General features: G+C 44.0%; 1 protein-coding gene across 1 annotated transcript; it reads right to left on the bottom strand.

The window, feature by feature from the left end:
* Positions 1–348: 348 nt before the first annotated feature.
* nr1d2a (nuclear receptor subfamily 1, group D, member 2a) lies at positions 349–6665 on the bottom strand. Its single transcript, XM_030749509.1, has 8 exons — positions 6356–6665; positions 3605–3832; positions 3435–3523; positions 3192–3336; positions 2396–3090; positions 2100–2285; positions 1489–1699; positions 349–1402 (listed from the first exon to the last, which is right to left on the bottom strand). The coding sequence occupies exons 1-8, from the start codon at positions 6384–6386 to the stop codon at positions 1203–1205; spliced, it is 1785 nt and encodes a 594-aa protein (XP_030605369.1). The 5' UTR covers positions 6387–6665; the 3' UTR covers positions 349–1202.
* Positions 6666–19269: the final 12604 nt, after the last annotated feature.

The raw sequence follows: 19269 nt of genomic DNA, 5'->3' as shown, positions 1-19269 counted from the left end.
TCCCGTTTAAATCCAGATGTCATGTGCACATTACTCCACCTAGTGGTAAATGACTATCACTGCAACGCCAAAGTTTCAATATTATGAAAACGTGAAATATAAAAACACTGCCCACACAGATTATTTTTCCTTTTTTTTTTTATTCATACTATATCATATTTATATTCTATTTTCAGATATATATATATATATATTATTTACAGGTGGCAGTGCTGCCAGTAGAAGAAACAGATATTTTAACAAAATGGCTGACAAGTTTCAAATTCAGTGCTGGGCTGAAAACAGTTTGATTTATAAAAAAAAAAAAAAAAAAAAAAAACAGTAAAGCCCAGGCAGGTGGAAAATAAACATTTGTGTGTTGAAAGTATCGACATGTTTTACATTATTTCTCTGTAACTTTTTTTTCTGCTCCCAAACGTGCAAACGTAGTGTTTTTGCTTCTAATGGCATCATCATCATCATCGACGCCCCCCCCCAGAAATCACTGGACTGTGAGCAGGCAGTTAACGTGGACATGAGTATGATAAAACGTACAACTGTATAAATATTGAGTCAATGAACTGACGCGTTCTGAGGCGAGGGGGGCGGGGCTTCCAAATAATAGTAGTTTTGCATTAATACAGCCATGCATTAGCAGCAATCTTCACACAATCTTCAGTATATTTTCTGATAGCTCGTCTTCCTCAACAAACATGTAGCAGTAAAAACATGTAAGTTACAGTAATATATATATATATATATATATATATCTCATTTCTCACATTCACCCACTCAGAATACACTTTGGAATTAAATGGCTTTTGGAGGAAACAAACATTAAAAAATAATCAAAATCATTGACTAATTGGTTTTTATTCTATATTCTCATTAAGCCAGTTAAATATTCTTCTTGCTCTTAAAAATAGAAAACTGCATCCAACTGCAAAAACTATAAACCTCTGACACACGAGCACTTGCGTGTGTTTGTGTGCAACAAGCGTAAGCTACCTCTTCTATAAATACAGTACATTTTAAATTGTTCTCTCTTCAACAAAAATAGAATAAAAAAACAAAAACAAAGGTTCATACATTCTAGAAACAAACATACATCTGGGTTGGTCGATTTGCAGGGAAGGGGAGTGAGAGGGCGCAGTGAGAGGCAGGTCCAGGTGGTGGTGTGCGGAGGAGGTGGAGGGTACACGAGTGCCCGCTCCGGAAGCCTTTTAAGGGTGCACTTTGAATGAGAGCAGTTCCTCTGAGTGCATGTTGTTGAGCGAACGCAGCTCGGGAAGTTTGAGCAGCAGCTTGGTGAATGTGGTGGCCGACTCGTCGCCGTGGTTCTGCATCACCAGGTTTCGCAGCGCCCGGATCAGATTGTCCTGCAGAACCTCCACTGACTTTAGGTCCTGGATCCCTGAGCGGTCTGAGCCGGAGCAGAGGGAGAGCGTTAACACTGCTACTAGATGTGCTGTAAAAAGTAATCCATATATCTATGATGTATATTCTTACCGGCTGACACGAGCACCACGGCGGTGAAGAGGCTCATTTCGTCTGCACTGAGCCGCAGTGCCGCCAGCTTCTCACTGAACTCGCACATGGAGTTGAGGAGCTCGCCGGCACCTAGTGCCCGTAGTGTGTCAAGGCTGTAGCGTTTGCCGCTCAGGAAGGTCACGGTCCGCTCGGCCACGTTGAACAGAGAGGCAAATCGAACCATCAGCACCTGGGAGTAAAGACAGGGAGGAAGGAGAGACTTAAGCTACAGTTTAATTTGTACAGACAAATAATTACTCAAACACACCCCGAATAAGAAGTAAGAATAACTGACACTTTTTCTAGTGTCCTAACTGCCCAATTTTCTAATCCTAATTCAAACTTTCTATAGCGTCTTACTCAAGAGAATCTCTTTGGTCTGTATCAGTTTAAAGAAAGAAATGAAGGGTTGGCATAATGTTACACAGTTGCAGAAGATTGGAGAAGCCTCTTTCATGTTATCAGAACAAATATGAGTCTGTGCGCACAGCTGACGGGTTGCTCTGTGTGGCTGCTGTATTCCTGCAGTATCTGACTTGAAAGCAAGGACAAAATAACAGCGTTTGTGTTCGGCCTGTTTGCCCTCTTACCTCAAAGGTTCCGGCCTTCAGCAGGCCGACTTGGTCGTGTTCGGGTAGGTCGCGGAAGCCCGGGATCCCCTTGGCAAACTCGACCACCTCCCGCACGGCAGGTGTGAAGCTCATGGAGAACTCCTCCCAGACCTCCTGGCTGGGCTTGCTGGGGTCCACGTAAGGTGAGGCGTTCATTGGGCACACCTGGAAAACAAAAAACAGGAAAGGTGTCAGGAAGTGCCACAAAAATTAATCCAGCTTTTCATTTTAGTGAACTTTGAAGATTTCAAAGTTGGATAAATGAAATCACTCACCAAATGTGCTCTGTTAGTCTCACAGCTGGTTGGTCCACTGTAAGCACTTGAGGCAGGTTGTGTTTGGAGCTCTGTCTGCTGTCTTTGGCTGTCTTCTGACTGTTTGCAGCTGGGGGCGCTGTTGAGCTGCTGCTGGTAACCTCTCCTCTCCTCCCTGTAGGCAGGATTGGTGACATGTTGGCCACTACTGTAAGGACAGTTCTGGTAATCTCCCACGGCCACATTGTCGTTCCAGCAGTTCCACCTATCCTGCTGCTCCTCCATGCGGCTTTCACACACCGTGACGGGTGAGGGCGAGGTCTGACCTTGTGTCGGTGACCTCTGCTGGGTGAACGTGAAGGCATCTTGGTGCTGCCTGTTCAGTGTGACAACAGCCTCGTCCTCACCGCTGTCCGACGCACAGGAGGAGGCAGAGCTGGAGGTGGTGTCCATTGAAACCACTGACTCTGAGTCCTGAGGGCACTGCGGGGAGGATGGGTTGGAACACGACGGAGAATCGGAAGCAGAAGAGGAGGAAGAAGATGGAAAGGAGCTGGTGTCTCTTGTCATGGCCTCCATGGGCACAGAGGAGCTCTGGTGTCCTTGCAGCATGCTGTGTAATTGGCTGTTGTTGCTCATCATGTTGTTCATGGCGTTCTGCATCTCCAGCAGCATCCTCTGTTTTTCCCTTTTTGGGATACGGCCAAATCTAACAGCTGAGAGAGGGACGGTCATTAGGTTTAATAAGCTTTCAGAAAAAGCACGAGTCAGCAGATGTTTTTTTGCTTTTTGGATGTAACTCAATCTTAATTCTCACCATCTCTGGACATGCCAACAGCCAGGCACTTCTTAAAGCGACACTGCTGGCAGCGGTTCCTGTTGATCCTCATGATGGTGCAGTTCTCCATCTTAAGACACTTCTTATATTGGATGTTCTGCTGGATGCTCCTCCTGAAGAAGCCCTAAAGAGTCCCAAAATTCCCCAGTGATGAGCATGAGCCACGTGCATAAGAGGACATCACTTTAATTTGCAATCACTCGTTCCAGACATGCGTCTCACCTTGCATCCTTCGCAAGCGTGGACGCCGTAGTGGAAGCCTGACGCCACGTCCCCACACACTTTACACAGCAGCACCATGCCATTGATTTCTTCAAAGACAAAGATGAGCAGGGGTTCACCACATGTGACGTATAATGTGCTGATGATAAAATGAAGGCTTTAGCACTTACTCGTGATGCTGCTCTTTGCAGATGCAGACGAACGGCCGGCCTTTTCGGCGCCATGGCCGCGCGGGCTGCCGTTCTTGGCTGGGGGAGCGATATCCACCACCATGCCCACGGCCCTGCTGGGTAGCGAGGGGCGAGAAGGAATGGGCGATGTGGACATGTAGCCGCTGCTGCCCATAGAGGACTCTGGGCTGGGGGCCGACCCGGAGGAAATGTAGGCAATGACACCTCCTGCAGAGAGAGGGTCAGAGTGTTATGGGACTTTAAAGCAGGAAAAGACTTGTTACTTATATACATAAATTTAGTCTTTCTCAACATAGAAATTCAGACGCAACTTATTGCTGCTGTTCTAATAAACACGTGGGCAAAATATGGCCTTGAGAAAGCAACAAGAGGCACTGTGATCCTGAGGAATCTCAAGGCAAAATGGCTTAAATGTACTGCTTTTTAACTTGATTCTAATGAAATGGACTTCATTAGTGTCCTGTGCAGAGATGCATATGTGAGAACTGGATCATTTAAACACATTATTCATACAGCATTTGAGTTGGGTTTCCCTTTCAGTATTATTTTCTCTGTAACCTATAACCTTTGCTCACTTTGTGTCAGTAGGGCCTTCTGGGAAAAACCAACCTTGTTCTAACATGAAAGTAAACCAGTGCAAACACACAAGGCAAACACTGCTATCTCTGAACATGTGATAGCCTGTTTCCATGTAAATCTGATGCTAAGAACTGTAACACGCAGAGCACAACCCCGGCAACGCATCCGTGTTTTGTTCTTTTTGATGGTACAAAACAAAGCTCGCGAGCTTTAATGTGAAACTGAAACGATAACAGGAATTAAAGAGCAAGTTACAACAACACAAACACCTGCAGCACAAACTGGTGCCTCTGACACACCCAGCACAGGAGTCCAGTGTGTGTGCGCTTCCTGGTTGGCTTATTCAACGCTGTGATTGACCTGCTTTATCACCTCCACTGCTTGTTGGTTGGATAACACTGTTACATAAGAAGCCTGGGTCTCTGTGCTATGGGAGCGTGCTCCAATGACTTAACTAGACGGGGTCAGTGAAACACCAGAGCAGGACAACACGTGTAGGAAGCAAATAATGCAAAGGGGAAACATCCACCGTGTGTTATGTAATGACATGTTCAGCAAGAAAATCTCTACAGATGGATCCTGAGTTTTAATCCCAGAGTTGTCCATTTAAGACGCAGCAGCTCCAAAGACGTGGTCACTGGGGGCGTTTATGAAGCTCTTTAAAATTTAAATAATTGCAGTTTAAATGCCCTCGGGCAAACTGTCCCAGTTTGACAAGCTGAAGTGAATGAATGGGTGGTGAGGTGGTTAAATGTCAAACTTACTTTCAAAAATAATACAGAGAAAACTGCATCGTTGGGCCTGAAATCTGTAATCTCTGTAAAAGCTCATGAGTGCTTTTCTGAACACGTGCACGCACACTACTGTCCTTGCTTCTGCATACCACTTACTTTAAAGCTATAGTTACAATAAAAGTATAAAATAGATAATGTAATGTTACAGGAAAAACTAACATTACATATAAAGTTAAAGTGATGCACATCAGAAAGTCAGTAGTTATAATGTATATTATTCTGTATGAGTACTTTTACTTTAAGTATTTTTGATGCTACATTTCTACAGTATTGAGTAAAAAAAACTCAGCACCGTCTGTACTAAAGTATTCTGGGTCACCCCGTTTTTTCTTAATCCTGGAAACGCCTCTGCCAAACATACTTGGGAACTTTCCACAAAAATAACGTGTCCAGTGAAGACTCGGTGTTTACAGGAACATCCGTGAGTAAGCTGAACTTCGTTTTTCTTTAAAAAAAAAAAAAAAGTTAATGTCACAGGCCGCGACAAACGATTACCTAACACCGGCCATGACTGCTCTTTTTCACGGCCCTCCCACACGTGGACCTGTCATGAATTTCTGTGAAAGCGAAACGCCAGGACAGAGAAAAAAATCTAGGTCAGCTCGCTGTTGTCTCTCCCCGACTCACGTGTACCTCGCAGAAGAGCCTCGCGCCAGGAGTGCGGCGTACAGAGTGGATTATGCAATGTCCTACGTCACGGGCTTCGTCCACGCCAATCAGAGTACAGCACCGCCGAAGCGTGCTCGCCGAAGGGCACGCCCCTCGACCAATCAGAGGAGTGTTCCCTGGGAGCGTGTACACAGAGGCACATGGCTAGGCTACGTCGTCCATGTGAGCGGGCTCGGGGAAGTAGAACACGGTTGTTGTGTCAAATGTAAACGCATCGGCTCACTGGCACTCCTAACCCCGATCGAAAACACGGCAAAACAGCGAAAATACCGTCTGTTACAGCACTTTAAGTCGCGACAACTTACTCTGACACAAGCATTTAAAATCATGATAACGTTTCCTGACGTTTGGGTTAAAATACTGCAAGATAAACCCCTTCTGCTTACCAGGACACCATTCATTTAATCCGCCATTCAAAACATCTTAAATTCAGAATTATTCATAACAAGTCTGCATGTCACACGTATAATCTGAAGTCAATGACCCGCATCATAACTTTAATGGGAATCCCGTCGACAACCGTAAAAAAGCCCTTATGATTAACTTTCTATAATAAAGGCGGTATTAAGAACAGATGACAGCTTAATCAAATCCCACTGCAGCAGCGTCTCCGCACAGTCCCTGCAATGGCTACGACAGGCTTAAGAGTCTTTTATTTTTCTGTAATGATTAGAAATAATAAACTTACCAGGCTTGGCTGTCCCAATGTCCTCAGGCATCTCCGATCAGTGAATTAAAAACAAAAGAACTCCAACGGATATCTGACTAAACTCGGATGATCTATCACGACTTCGGCCACTTGTCACATCAACGAGAGGGGGACAAACTCTGCGATTGTAGTCGGAGACGGTGCAGGAGCTCACACCGTGCTGCTATTTCGGGAAAATTCTGCAGGTCCAAGTCGGTGACTCATGAAGGCGCGTCTGAGAAAGAGTGCGTCGAGTACGGGCGGCTGTATCGCAGGAACTCCCCCCCTTTTTTGCTGTGTTTGTGACTACAGGCTCGTGGAGAGAACTAAATGTTCTCAATAGTGGGCTCGCCCATGTGACCCATTTGTCAGCCACGCCCCTCCGTCCGGCTGCTCGAGCCACTTTAACCCAGTGACACACTTTCAGGACCCTGGAGTGGGCGGAGCCAAGCGCCCCGTCGACGTAACAGGGGAATGGATAATAGCGGTCACGTTGCAAAGCACAACGTGAAGGGTGAAGCCCCGGAGAGCGCTGCAGCTGCAGGCGTCCCGGCGGCCAACCGTCGAGTTAGTCAGGTTTTATTTAATAGCGCTTCTCCTTTTTCCCCCTCACAGCGCAGCAGGCACGGAGAACTCTTTGTTTCTGTTCACTGACGCTAACCGCCGGTTTTCTAAGTCAATCAGCGACACTTTGTTTGAAACTGTTTCCTGTTTTGCAGCGAATCTGTTTTTTAGATTTTTCCGTGGGGAAGGTGTCACCACGGCAACCAAGAAAACAAGCTTTGAGGAAAGAAATGTGGCAACTGATGCATTTTAACTCTGACCTCCACGACGAGAGGTTTTAGTGTCTAAACCTTATAAAAATGAATAATGCATTTAAAATAACGCAACTAAAGCGTAAACATCTGTCCCCTGTAGGATTCCAGCTGTGATCTCTGCAGCCTGTAAATGTGGAATATTTATTTCTTCATACTCTTGTCCAACCACATATATGGTATTTGTACTGTTTCCTTTTTATGTGAATGGCTTTTAACATGCTGATCGAGACGTTTGTCTAAATGCTCACTCCACAGTTAAGGGGCAATGGCTGAGAGAGCGTGATCACACCCCCCATTCTTAAGTCTAGTTTTTGGAACATGGAGGATCAGCAGATCTCAGTGACCTTGAAGGAACATAAGGGCACATAAGAGATCAGCAAGAGCCAACCTATTAAGGGATTTAAAGGCATGCAGTAAAATCCTAAAATCAGTCCTAAAACACACAGGAAACCAATGAAGGGAGGCCAGAACAGGGGTGATATGCTCCATCTTACGGGTTCTGGTAATAAAGCGAGCATCGGCATTTTGGACCAATTGAAGACAGGAAAGGGGGGCCTGATTTACACCAATGTTATAATAATAGCATAACTATAACATGGGGTTCTAGCCAAAAAGAATTTCACCCTGGTGCATTTTTTGGAGGGGTTAGAATTAGCTAATTAGCAAACGATAAATGCCACGCCCGCTTGCAAATTGAGTGATGGTGAACAGTTAGGCCTGAATTAGACTTCTGCCTCGGGTCTTTGCAGGTAACCAGAAATCCCCCCTGAAGGCTACGCGATAATCACAATTCTTGTGGGTGTGTAGTTACATTTCTCGAGAGGCGCGTGTCAGGTTATGTTGTATGTTACAGTGTAGGGTTTAGACAGGACTGCTGGTTACGTACGTATCACCCACGCAGAGCTCTAATTCAGGCTTTATTAGAGCGATAATTCATTTTGCATATAAACCAGAAGAGTTACACTTACATATGTCCCAGAGCGACATTTCCTTCCACTAATTGGTTTGCAGAAATCAAAACATTATAATCCAGATATTTTATCAATCCGATCAGCTGCTAAAAGCACTCCCTACGTTTGAATATTGGTCATTGTCATTGTCAGCATGACATAGCCTCTCACAGCTCCTGGGATTTTATGTTTAATAAGAAGCCTGATATTGTCCTTTGAGTTTCCTTTTTCTTCTTCTTCACATTGACACTTGGCACATTGTGAACGAAATTGGCCGTGCCCGGTAGACGTTTGCAAATTGCTATGAAATAATACTATAGTGCAGCGAGTCTGGTATTTGCGACATGTGCGGGGTGCGCCCCGCTTGCTAATTGCAGCGATGGAAGAGTTTCGATAGCGAACTGGTGAAATGCTCAGCATAGCGCAGTGCTGGGCGTCCAGTGCTGGATAGAAGCCTGTAACTGTCTCACAGTTATGAACAGATGAGAAGGGCTTGACCTTAGAATGAAGCCTCAATTGGTAAAAACCTGATTTCACAACAAGATGAATCTGTCCAGTTTTAAGTCAGTCCATTTTCACACTAAGGTTGTTTACGTCGGTCTTAACATAAACAGGGTTTGTAGGAGTGCTGGAAATCCTTGAAAATGCTTGGATCTTAGTATTGTGTTTTCAAGGTTTCAAGGTTTGAAAAGTGCTTTAATTTTTGCTTGAAATTGTAACCATTTTTGATTTAATTTAAAAAATAACTATCTGATTGAATAGTTTGCTTATCAGATAGAGAAAGAAAATGAGTTGGAAAGTCTAAAATGAAAATTTCACCGCCTGGGCCTGGCCTGCACGTTTGCATGTGACCTGTCAGTCTCAAAACATAATCTGTGCAAGTATTCATTCCTCCCGAGTGGCATGAATACTTGGGCGGAGCGTATGGAGCCTAATGTGATTGGTCACTTTGATGGATAGTTCAGGTTACTGCATTAGACCGAGTTACACCATGGCAACAACATAAGAGCAGTTTTAAACCAGATTTGTTCACAATCTGGAGAATAAAGTTTCCAGAATTAACCATCAGTAGTTATTGTTTTCTGTCAAGTGGCTTAATGGCATAATACCATCTTTTTAATGTAATTAAAAAATGTGAAATAATTTTGAGTATGTATGTATTTGTATAAATATGTATCCCAGTGTTAATGTGCTTGAAAATCTTGAAAATTGACCTCAAAAACCTTTAATTTGATCCTGGAAATGGTGTATGAACCCTGCGTAAAGATCTGGCGGGCACAGGTCCAATTTTGGACAACTGCTGGAATGACTGGGTCCAAGTATCATAACATCAGTCTTTCTTTCATTCATCCATCCATCCATTCTCTTCCGCTTATCCGGGGCCGGGTCACGGGGGCAGGAGCCTAAACAGAGAAGTCCAGGCTTCCCTGTCCCCAGCCACCTCCTCCAGCTCATCCGGAGGGACCCCAAGGCGTTCCCAGGCCAGCCGAGAGATATAATCTCTCCAGCGTGTCCTGGGTCTGCCACGGGGCCTCCTCCCGGTGGGACATGCCCGGAACACCTCACCCAAGAGGCATCCATTTTCATTAAAATTAAAAAATTCTAAGGCCATCCAGGCTTTAATGTCATCAAAACATTCCAACACTTTTAATAAGCTGCCATCATTTCCTTTCAGGGGCTAACAGATTTGGGAATTATCAGCATAGAAGTGGACCGTACCGTATCTTTTCAGAATGAATCCTAGTGTAAGTAAATGTAAGAGAAAAGAATTGGCCCCAGAACAGAACCCTGTGGAACTCCACATAGGACCAGTGCAGAGGGAGAAGTTGAGCCTCCAAAACTGACCCTAAAACTTCTTTCTGACAAGTACAAACCAAACCACTCTGAAGCTGTGTCTGTGACCCCCACACAGTGCTCAAGGCGAGAAATGAGAATACTGTCGTTGACGGTGTCAGAGACAGCTGTAAGATCTAAAAGCATTAAAATAACAGAAACCCCAGAGTCAGTAGCTAATAAAACATCATTAACAACCTTTAAGAACCAATTCTGTGCTGAGAAATGCCGCAAAGCCAGACGGTAACACCTCAAGAATCCCATTCACATCTAAAAAAGTTTAAAACTCAAGAAGAAAGACCATCTCCAAAATCTTTGAAGTAAAAGGAAGTTTAGAGATTGGGCAATAATTCATCTGGACTGAGGTGTCAAAATTTGTTTTTGTTTTTTTTAATCAAAGGCTGCACCGAGATTGCTGTTTTTGACAGACGTAATATTGGGTCAAACTTCTCCCTGCTTCCAAAGATTTGGATGTAAGAGTGTGACTGTCTCAAAGTTGGACAGGTGACCCGTCTCCAGCCTTGACACCATAAGTGTGTGTGTGTGTGTGTGTGTGTGTGTGTGCACACTCAGTTGGTTATGAGGACTTCTATTTGAGTAAAAAAAAAAAATTTATAAGCTCCAAGTCCAACATATTAAGCTCAGTGTGACTCATGAGGAAGCACACACACACACACACACACACACACACACACACACACACACTAGTGCAGAGGTATACATGCAAACGATGATGTCACCCACTGCAGTGGGGACTCAAAGCAGTACTTCTGCTTCTTGGCCCCCCTGTGCCACCTATTGTAAAATGCTCTGGAAGCACCTGTACATTTAAAAAAGAAATATACACTTTAAAAAAACCAAAACTTCATTCTGCGTTCTTGCATCAACCTACATGTGCTTTAATAACCACGTTTCAGGTTTTCTTGCAGTAGTCTTGGAGTAGTTGTTCTAAAGAACAGGATGAAACACTCAGTGTGAGCCAGGATTTCTTTTGGTTTTAAGTTTTAGTCAAGTGTGGAAATACATTTTATTTAGATGGAGGGATGTTGGTTTTTACTGGACAGAGGATGTTGAAGATGGAGTTGCTGGGGGAGAGGAAAAGAGGAAGACTGCAGAGAAGATGTAGTGAAGGAGGACTTGCAGAGTGCTGGTGTGACAGAGGAAGGATGAGTTAGAGGCAGATGATGGTGGCAACCCCTGAAGGGAGCAGCTGAAAGAAGATTTATTGCAATATTATGAAGACAGGCCGGCAAATGAATTAGAAATGTTTACTTAAAACATTGTAAAGTGCCGTTGCCATGTTACAAATGTACAACGATCATTCAAGTTGACCATAATCGCATATGTACACATTTCTGATAACACAAACTGACCATTACAAAATTAGGATGTACCTAATATTCCCTCACAGCCACTCAGGCAGCATTCACATCCAGCTTGGACTGCTTGGTATGTACAGACAGGTAATAAATTTAACCTGAACCTTTGACCCCTGCAGTGAGGGGATCCTGTGGCTCTTTGCTGCTTTGCTGGCCTGGTTTGAGTCCCCTTGTCCTCCTGAAGGGAAAGGCCACTGCAAATTCTATCCTGATGGAAGTGGTCTTTTCCAGGAGGCATCCATGGGGCACGAGGGCTCCGAATGGTTTGACAGGGGGGAAAATGATGTGAATCATATGCTATTGCCCCCACAAACACCAAATCTGCAAAAGATAGTTAGATACAGAAGATGCAGGATGAAGTTCAAACTCACTCAAATGGCAAAATAGAGTGTAAACCAAGCTGTGACCTTTGGGGCAGAAATATGAAACCAATGCAAAAATACCAAAAAGTGCACTTCCTCTAAAGGCCACTTAAGACTGACTCTAAAAGTGAGTCAATCTCCCTAAACTCCCAAGTTAAAACATCCAGATTTATATAAAGGAAACATGTTTATAACCAGGCCCTTTATTTATTTGTAGTTATGGATAGTTTCCCCCTTTTTAAAATTTGTGTGGGGCTTTAATCTGGATACAGATTAAAGTTGTGGCACCTGGAGCCGGCTGCTGTCTGCTGGACGTCACATGTGCTGATTTGAAAACTGAACTGGATCTGTTCACACTTGTTTATGGTGCAAGTGCCTTTTGGAGCATTTTTAATAGAATTAGCTGATGAGCAGTATTACCTGCTGTGAGGCACAGGCTGTCCAATAAGTTTGTGCTTCAGTTTTTGGTGAATTCTAGCATCTTAAATATGTTTCTTAGCCATAAATAGATGATGTGTGAGACTCTGTGTTGCACCTGTAGACTCAGCATTGGGACGGCACCCTCTCATTCAAATAGGGTCACTTCTGAAAAACTATGCCCTAGACCTTCGCGATCCATTTGAACTGCATGCAATAAAACAATGTTTATTATGTTTATCTTATTCCATTTTTAGCCTCATGCTACGCTATCACCTACAGTGTGGTTGACTGATGTAAATGATTAACATTTATAGCTACCTCAAGGAATGTGGACTTGTTTGGGTTTGGAATTTGAACATGCACAAATCCAGCTGTTTTGGAAATTTGTCAGTTATAACTTTAATTCTTTGGTTCTTTGGGGGAAAATTTTTTTATATGAATAGTTTCCTTTTTCTTTTAAACTGAGGCAAAAACTCTGTCACGGCTCAAAAATTTGGGGTGTAAACACGTGCATGTGTGACTGAGTGCATAATGACCAGATTCAGCCGTCTCACCAGAGTTCAGGCATCCGTGGAATGATTCTCACTCGGGGGGTCGTCCATCCTTCACACCCTGTCAGTCACCAGAGGTATTTTAAGAAGCCTGACATACGTTTTTCAGGTCAGTGCATAAAAAGAGCCTAAACCTGCAGGATGGTAAATATTAAATAACATATGCTTGGCACATGTTAGATAGACTTTAGTGCTAAATTCACGCGTGCATTTACTACATTCAAACACTCTCCCTGACTGTTCATGCCTCTGGTTACTTTTGCATGTAGGTAATCAGTTTTTTTTTTTTTTTCTACTCATAGGTGCAACAGTGAGCATAAACACAGTCCTTTTTTTTTTTTTTAAAGTGATGGTTACCCAGTGTCAAAAAATCTGGAGCATGACATCCCTGGTGCTGACCTGACCTCTCTGATCTACATACTAAACACTCACCTAAAACCCACATCAAAGACCTTCTATATTTGGTAAATGCCAGCAGCGGTTTCATCTTTAGCTAAGTGTCAAAGCTGCTGCATGTTGGCCAAAAAAACCCTCCTTTATGTACAGTACTGTGCAAAAGTCTTGAGCCACCCCTAATTTCTTTAGATTTTGCTTGGAAAATGGGTGCAGCGATTTCTTCAAACACATGCAAGCATGCATGGAAATACAGGGTATGAGGCATAAACAAAGTTTATTCAGTTCTAGCAAGCTTAAAGTCAGTATTTGATATGACCACATTTATTTGTTAGCACAGCCTGAACTCAATTAGATGAATGTTCTTGTAATTTCTTTAAATACTTCCCATGTTTCATGAAAGCTCTTCTTTGGATGTTAGCTGCCTTTAGCTCTGTTCTCACTTTGCTTCAATGATGCTGAGGTCTGAGGTCCGGGATCTAGGGAGGTCAGTCCATGACGGGTATGCTTTTGCTGCAGTTGCAGTGTTTGGGATCATCTTCATGCTGAAAGATGAAGCTGTTGCCAAGCAGATGTTTTCCAGATGGTGGTTCAAAATCTGATGGTACTGTTCTGTTTATAATTTCATCAATTTTGCCAAGATCTCCAAACCATGACCGAGCCTATACCTCTCTGACCTCCTCCATACATATTGATGATGATTTAAACCAAACTGACCTGATTGTCAGTCCAGTTCTTATGTGGTGTGGACTAACTCAGACCCTTCTCCCCATTTCCTTCCTTAAGAACGGCTTCTTGACAGCCGACCTTCCACTGAGACCATTTCTGATGAGGCTTCAGTGAACAGTAGACGGATCAACTGTCTACTGTTCACTGAAGCCTCTGTTCACTGATGCGTCTCTCAGGTCCTGTTTCACATCTTTGCTGGATTTCTCCTGTTTCTTAAGGACATGACTTTCAGAGACCGTTTGTCTGCTGCAGACAGTTTTTAGGCCTGACGCTTCTTCTTTTGTCCTTCACTTGTCTAGCTTCCTGTGATTTTTTTTTTTTTTAAAGACTGCACAGCATGCCGAAATATGTCAAGTTTGGCTAATAGTTCTAATTTTCAATTCAATTTTATTTATACAGCACCAAATCACAACAAGCAGTCGACCCTACAATAATAATTACAGAGAAAACCCAACAGTCAAAACAACCCCATGTGATCAAGCACTTGGTGACAGTGGGAAGGAAAAACTCCCTTTTTAACAAGAAGTAGCCTCCAGCAGAACCAGGCTCAGGGAGGGGCAGTCATCTGCCTTGACCTACTTTACATCTGTCAAACCGTCCGCCTGAAGCGCCTGAAGATATAATTTAAAAACTGGTTCTTTGTTGTCTGTTATGTGTAGACACAACACCGGTTCATTCTTTGAGTTAGGTGCCTTCCTGTTTGACACATGATTCATAGGTCAATGTTAAGAGGCTTAATAAGGAACAAACATTCCTCTGAAAATGGTCAGGTACTGGTTTGAAAGAGTAAAAAAAGAAAAACAGCAAATGTCCAAAGAAAAAGTTTGGAGAACTGTAGATCAAGAAAATTGAGAAAATCTGGATCAGTGGAAGCAAAATATAAAGAAATGAGGGGTGACTCAAGACTTTTGCACGGTACTCTAGATTGTAATTTCACTTCATCATGTCCTGGGTTTAAAACTACCCGATGCACTTGTTAAGCTAAGTCAGGTAACCCTTTCCCAATGGAGTTCAGGTGGGGCAATACAATAACATAATTCTTTGAGTCTCCTTTCACATGTTTAACTTAGTTACACATTAATGTGGCTACAATTGGACTGAAACATTAACTTGTGTGTCTGTTAACAAATACAGCTTTATGGGTGAAAATATGCTAAAGCAGTTAATGATAAATTTAATAAAGGCCTGTGACAGTACTTGCAGGGCTAAACTGAATTACTTGCTGGGTTAATGTACACTGCTCAAAAAAATAAAGGGAACACTTAATCAACACAATATAACTCCAAGTAAATCAAACTTCTGTGAAATCAAACTGTCCACTTAGGAAGCAAAACTGATTGACAATCAATTTCACATGCTGTTGTGCAAATGGAATAGACAACAGGTGGAAATTATTGGCAATTAGCAAGACACACGCAAGAAAGGAGTGGTTCTGCAGGTGTGGCCCACAGACCACTTCTCAGTACCTAGGCTTTCTGGCTGATGTTTTGGTCACTTTTGAATGTTGGTGGTGCTTTCACACTCGTGGTAGCATGAGACGGACTCTACGACCCACACAAGTGGCTCAGGTAGTGCAGCTCATCCAGGATGGCACATCAATGCGAGCTGTGGCAAGAAGGTTTGCTATGTCTGTCAGCGTAGTGTCCAGAGGCTGGAGGCGCTACCAGGAGACATGGAGGAGGCCGTAGGAGGGCAACAACCCAGCAGCAGGACCGCTACCTCCACCTTTGTGCAAGGAGGAACAGGAGGAGCACTGCCAGAGCCCTGCAAAATGACCTCTAGCAGGCAACAAATGTGCATGTGTTTGCACAAACGGTGGGAAACTGACTCCATGAGGATGGTATGAGGGCCCGACGTCCACAGATGGGGGTCGTGCTCACAGCCCAACACCGTGCAGGACGCTTGGCATTTGCCAGAAAACACCAGGATTGGCAAATTCGCCACTGGCGCCCTGTGCTCTTCACAGATGAAAGCAGGTTCACACTGAGCACATGTGACAGACGTGACAGAGTCTGGAGATGCTGTGGAGAGCGATCTGCTGCCTGCAACATCCTTCAGCATGACCGGTTTGGCAGTGGGTCAGTAATGGTGTGGGGTGGCATTTCTTTGGAGGGCCACACAGCCCTCCATGTGCTCGCCAGAGGTAGCATGGCTGCCATTAGGTACCGAGATGAGATCCTCAGACCCCTTGTGAGACCATATGCTGGTGCGGTTGGCCCTGGGTTCCTCCTAATGCAGGACAATGCTAGACCTCATGTGGCTGGAGTGTGTCAGCAGTTCCTGCAAGATGAAGGCATTGAAGCTATGGACTGGCCCGCCCGTTCCCCAGACCTGAATCCGACTGAGCACATCTGGGACATCATGTCTCGCTCCATCCACCGACATCACGTTGCACCACAGACTGTCCAGGAGTTGGTGGATGCTTTAGTCCAGGTCTGGGAGGAGATGCCTCAGGAGACCATCCGCCACCTCATCAGGAGCATGCCCAGGAGTTGTAGGGAGGTCATACAGGCACGTGGAGGCCACACACAATACTGAGCCTCATTTTGACTTGTTTTAAGGACATTACATCAAAGTTGCATCAGCCTGTAGTGTGTTTTTACACTTTAATTTTGTGTGACTCCAAATCCAGGCCTCCATTGGTTAATAAATTTGATTTCCATTGATGATTTTTGTGTGATTTTGTTGTCAGCACATTCAACTTTGTACAGAACAAAGTATTCAATGAGAATATTTCATACATTCAGATCTAGGGTGTTATTTGAGTGTTCCCTTTATTTTTCTGAGCAGTGTAGTTTTATTTTCTGATCAGTTTTTATTTCTGTTTGACTTTTTGTTTTGAATTGTTTAGTTTCGGTGGTTTCCAGAGTGTGTGCTCACTTCAGTCTTATTTCCATTTGTTTTCATGGCAGCTTCAGATCTAAGATTTAAGAGAACAGGTGTTACAACACAGAGTCAACAGGTTGTGAAGGCTGCTGTTCTCACAGTCATGCAGACACAGTGTCAGACGTGTCCATCAAAGCCTCATCAGACAGGTTGTGCTGTCAGATGTCACCAAACTGACAAAAAATGAAATCTAAGCACCTTCCCTCTGGCACAAGGCATCTTTACTCTTTGAGAGATCACTACTTTTGTGGTTCCTGACAGATGGATCAAACTAAACTGGTGGGTGGAGATCCAGGATCTTCAGGTTACCTTACACATGAAAACAACGAAGCATCCACAGTTCATGTCATACTGTAAAAGCAGCACAGAAAGAGGGTTTAACTCTTGTGAAAGCCGGTGCCAAGAAATCCCACCTCACTGACTGTTAAACTAAAAAGTAGAACAAAACTAATTAAAGCCGCAAGCGGCGATGAGCGGGCCCTCGCACCCGGCGCGCGTCGCCCCCTGGCGCGCTCCAGCCAAGCCGCGCGTCGACCCGTGGCACGCTCCAGCCGCACCGCGCTCGGAGGTTCTCGCAGACGAGAGAGTAGCTGGCTCACCCGGCTGCTGACGGCTCAGCAGGCTAGCCGTACTTCGCGTCGATCGTCTCCCGCTTCCACTAGGTGGCGTCGGTGAGTGCCCACTAATTAATATGTCACAATGCTCTATGTAATGCCTGCAGCCATCAATGAAACTGTAATGACCATAGGATGATGAGTATCAGTGTCCTACTGATTTCCTGTTGCCACTAGGTGGCGTTATGAGTGTGAAACAAAGCTGATAGAGGGGTGTGTCCGGTCTCCCTTACCCTCCCATTAAGCCTGTGAAGTTTGAGGCAGATCGGACAATGTATGTCAGAGATGTAACAATTTGGTGCACTGTGGTATATGAGTAAAATCCCACATTTAGAGGGTTGCTACGGCAACACCGTTCAATATTCTACAAAACCATGAATATCTTTTGATGGGCTACTTGTGTAGATGATCTGGAGCCATTTTGGTGTGACTGGATGAAAAGCTGTAGTAGAAGATGATTCAAATAGCAGGCCTGAAAAATGTGAAAAATGCTGCAAAAATGACACCTTAATTAGAACATGTCAGGCTTCCTGTTGGATTTCGGCTATCGGTCCAAGAGACTTTTTTGTACGTGTTAGGATGTTACTTCAGCATGCACGATTTCAGGTACACAGACCAAGCACTGCCCTGGGGCTGATGTTTAGAACCTATCTGGGCCTGAAATGGAAAAAAAGTCCAAATTCAGAGGGTTGCTACGGCAACACCGTTCAATATTCTACAAAACCATGAATATCTTTTGATGGGCTACTTGTGTGGATGATCTGGAGCCATTTTGGTCTCACTGGGTCAAATGCCCTAGGAGGAGTTGAGGCAAAAAGGCCTGAAAAAGGCGAAAAATGCTGCAAAAATGACACTTTAAAGTAAACGTGGCTGACTTCCTGTTGGGTTTGGGCTATCGGTCCAAGAGAGTTTTTTGTAGATGTTAGCATCTTACATCAGCAGGCACATTTTCAGGTACATAGAGAAAGCACAGCCCAGGGGCTGATGTTTAGAATCTCTGTGAATTTGAAATTGAAAAAAGTCCAAATTCAGAGGGTTGCCATGGCAACACCGTTCAATATTCTACAAAACCCTGAATAACTTTTGATGGGCTACTTGTGTAGATGATCTGGAGCCAATTTGGTGTCACTGGGTGAAATGCCCTAGGACAAGTTCGTTCAAATAGCAGGCGTGGAAATCGCAAAAATTGACACCTTCAATTGAAGATGGCCGACTTCCTGTAGGGTTTAGGGTATGGGTCCAAGAGACTTTTTTGTACGTCTTAGTATGTTACATGAGCATGTACATTTTCATACATGTAGATAAAACGTAGCTCCGGGGCTACTCAAAAAACTTGCTATTTTAAGATATTCCGAGCTGCCACTAGGCGGCGCTCTAACGTTTATGGACTTTATGCATATGAGTGTGTTCAGGGCAGCATGCTTATCACACCACTGAAGTTTGAGCCAGATTGGGCAAGTTGGCTTTGAGTTACAGCCATTTTTGTGTTCATGGCGAATCATCGAACTTTGCCGTCCCATAAGGGTCACGCCCTTTTGCCAAAAACTCACAGTTTTGAAAACACAGTAAGTCCAACTTCTTAAGGCTTTCCAGGTGAAATTTGAGATGGTTCTGCTAAACCACCTTGGAGCTGGACCTCCAAGTGTAAAATATGACATTTCCTGTTCCCACTAGGTGGCGCTGCGACTGATATTAAATATTGTCATATGTATGTGTTCAGGGGGGCACCCTCATCCTACTGGAGAAGTTTGATGCACATTGGATCATGTAGGTATGAATGAGAGGCAATCAAAATTTCATGGCGAATGATCAAAGTTCAAAGGGGCATAAGGACCCCTCCCCCTTGGCAAAAACTCACCATTTTCGAGATTTAGATTCCCCTGGGGGTGTAGGTTAGACAAACCAAATATGAAGATGATAACGTCTAAAACCTCTGAGTTATTAGAAAAAGTGTGAGGGCTGCAAATCGCCAAATTTGC

The sequence above is a fragment of the Archocentrus centrarchus genome, chromosome 16, assembly GCF_007364275.1.
Source record: "Archocentrus centrarchus isolate MPI-CPG fArcCen1 chromosome 16, fArcCen1, whole genome shotgun sequence".
Classification (NCBI taxonomy): Eukaryota; Metazoa; Chordata; class Actinopteri; order Cichliformes; family Cichlidae; genus Archocentrus; species Archocentrus centrarchus.
This window is presented reverse-complemented; position numbering and strand designations above follow the sequence as displayed.

Excerpts from the sequence above, each read along its gene's own strand:
- nr1d2a (XM_030749509.1), bottom strand. The coding sequence starts at position 6,386 with ATGCCTGAGGACATTGGGACAGCCAAGCCTG. Across the intron at positions 3,524-3,604 it reads TGCAAAGAGCAGCATCACGA|AAATCAATGGCATGGTGCTG; the intron begins GTAAGTGCTAAA and ends TTGTCTTTGAAG. Across the intron at positions 3,091-3,191 it reads TGTTGGCATGTCCAGAGATG|CTGTTAGATTTGGCCGTATC; the intron begins GTGAGAATTAAG and ends TCCCTCTCTCAG.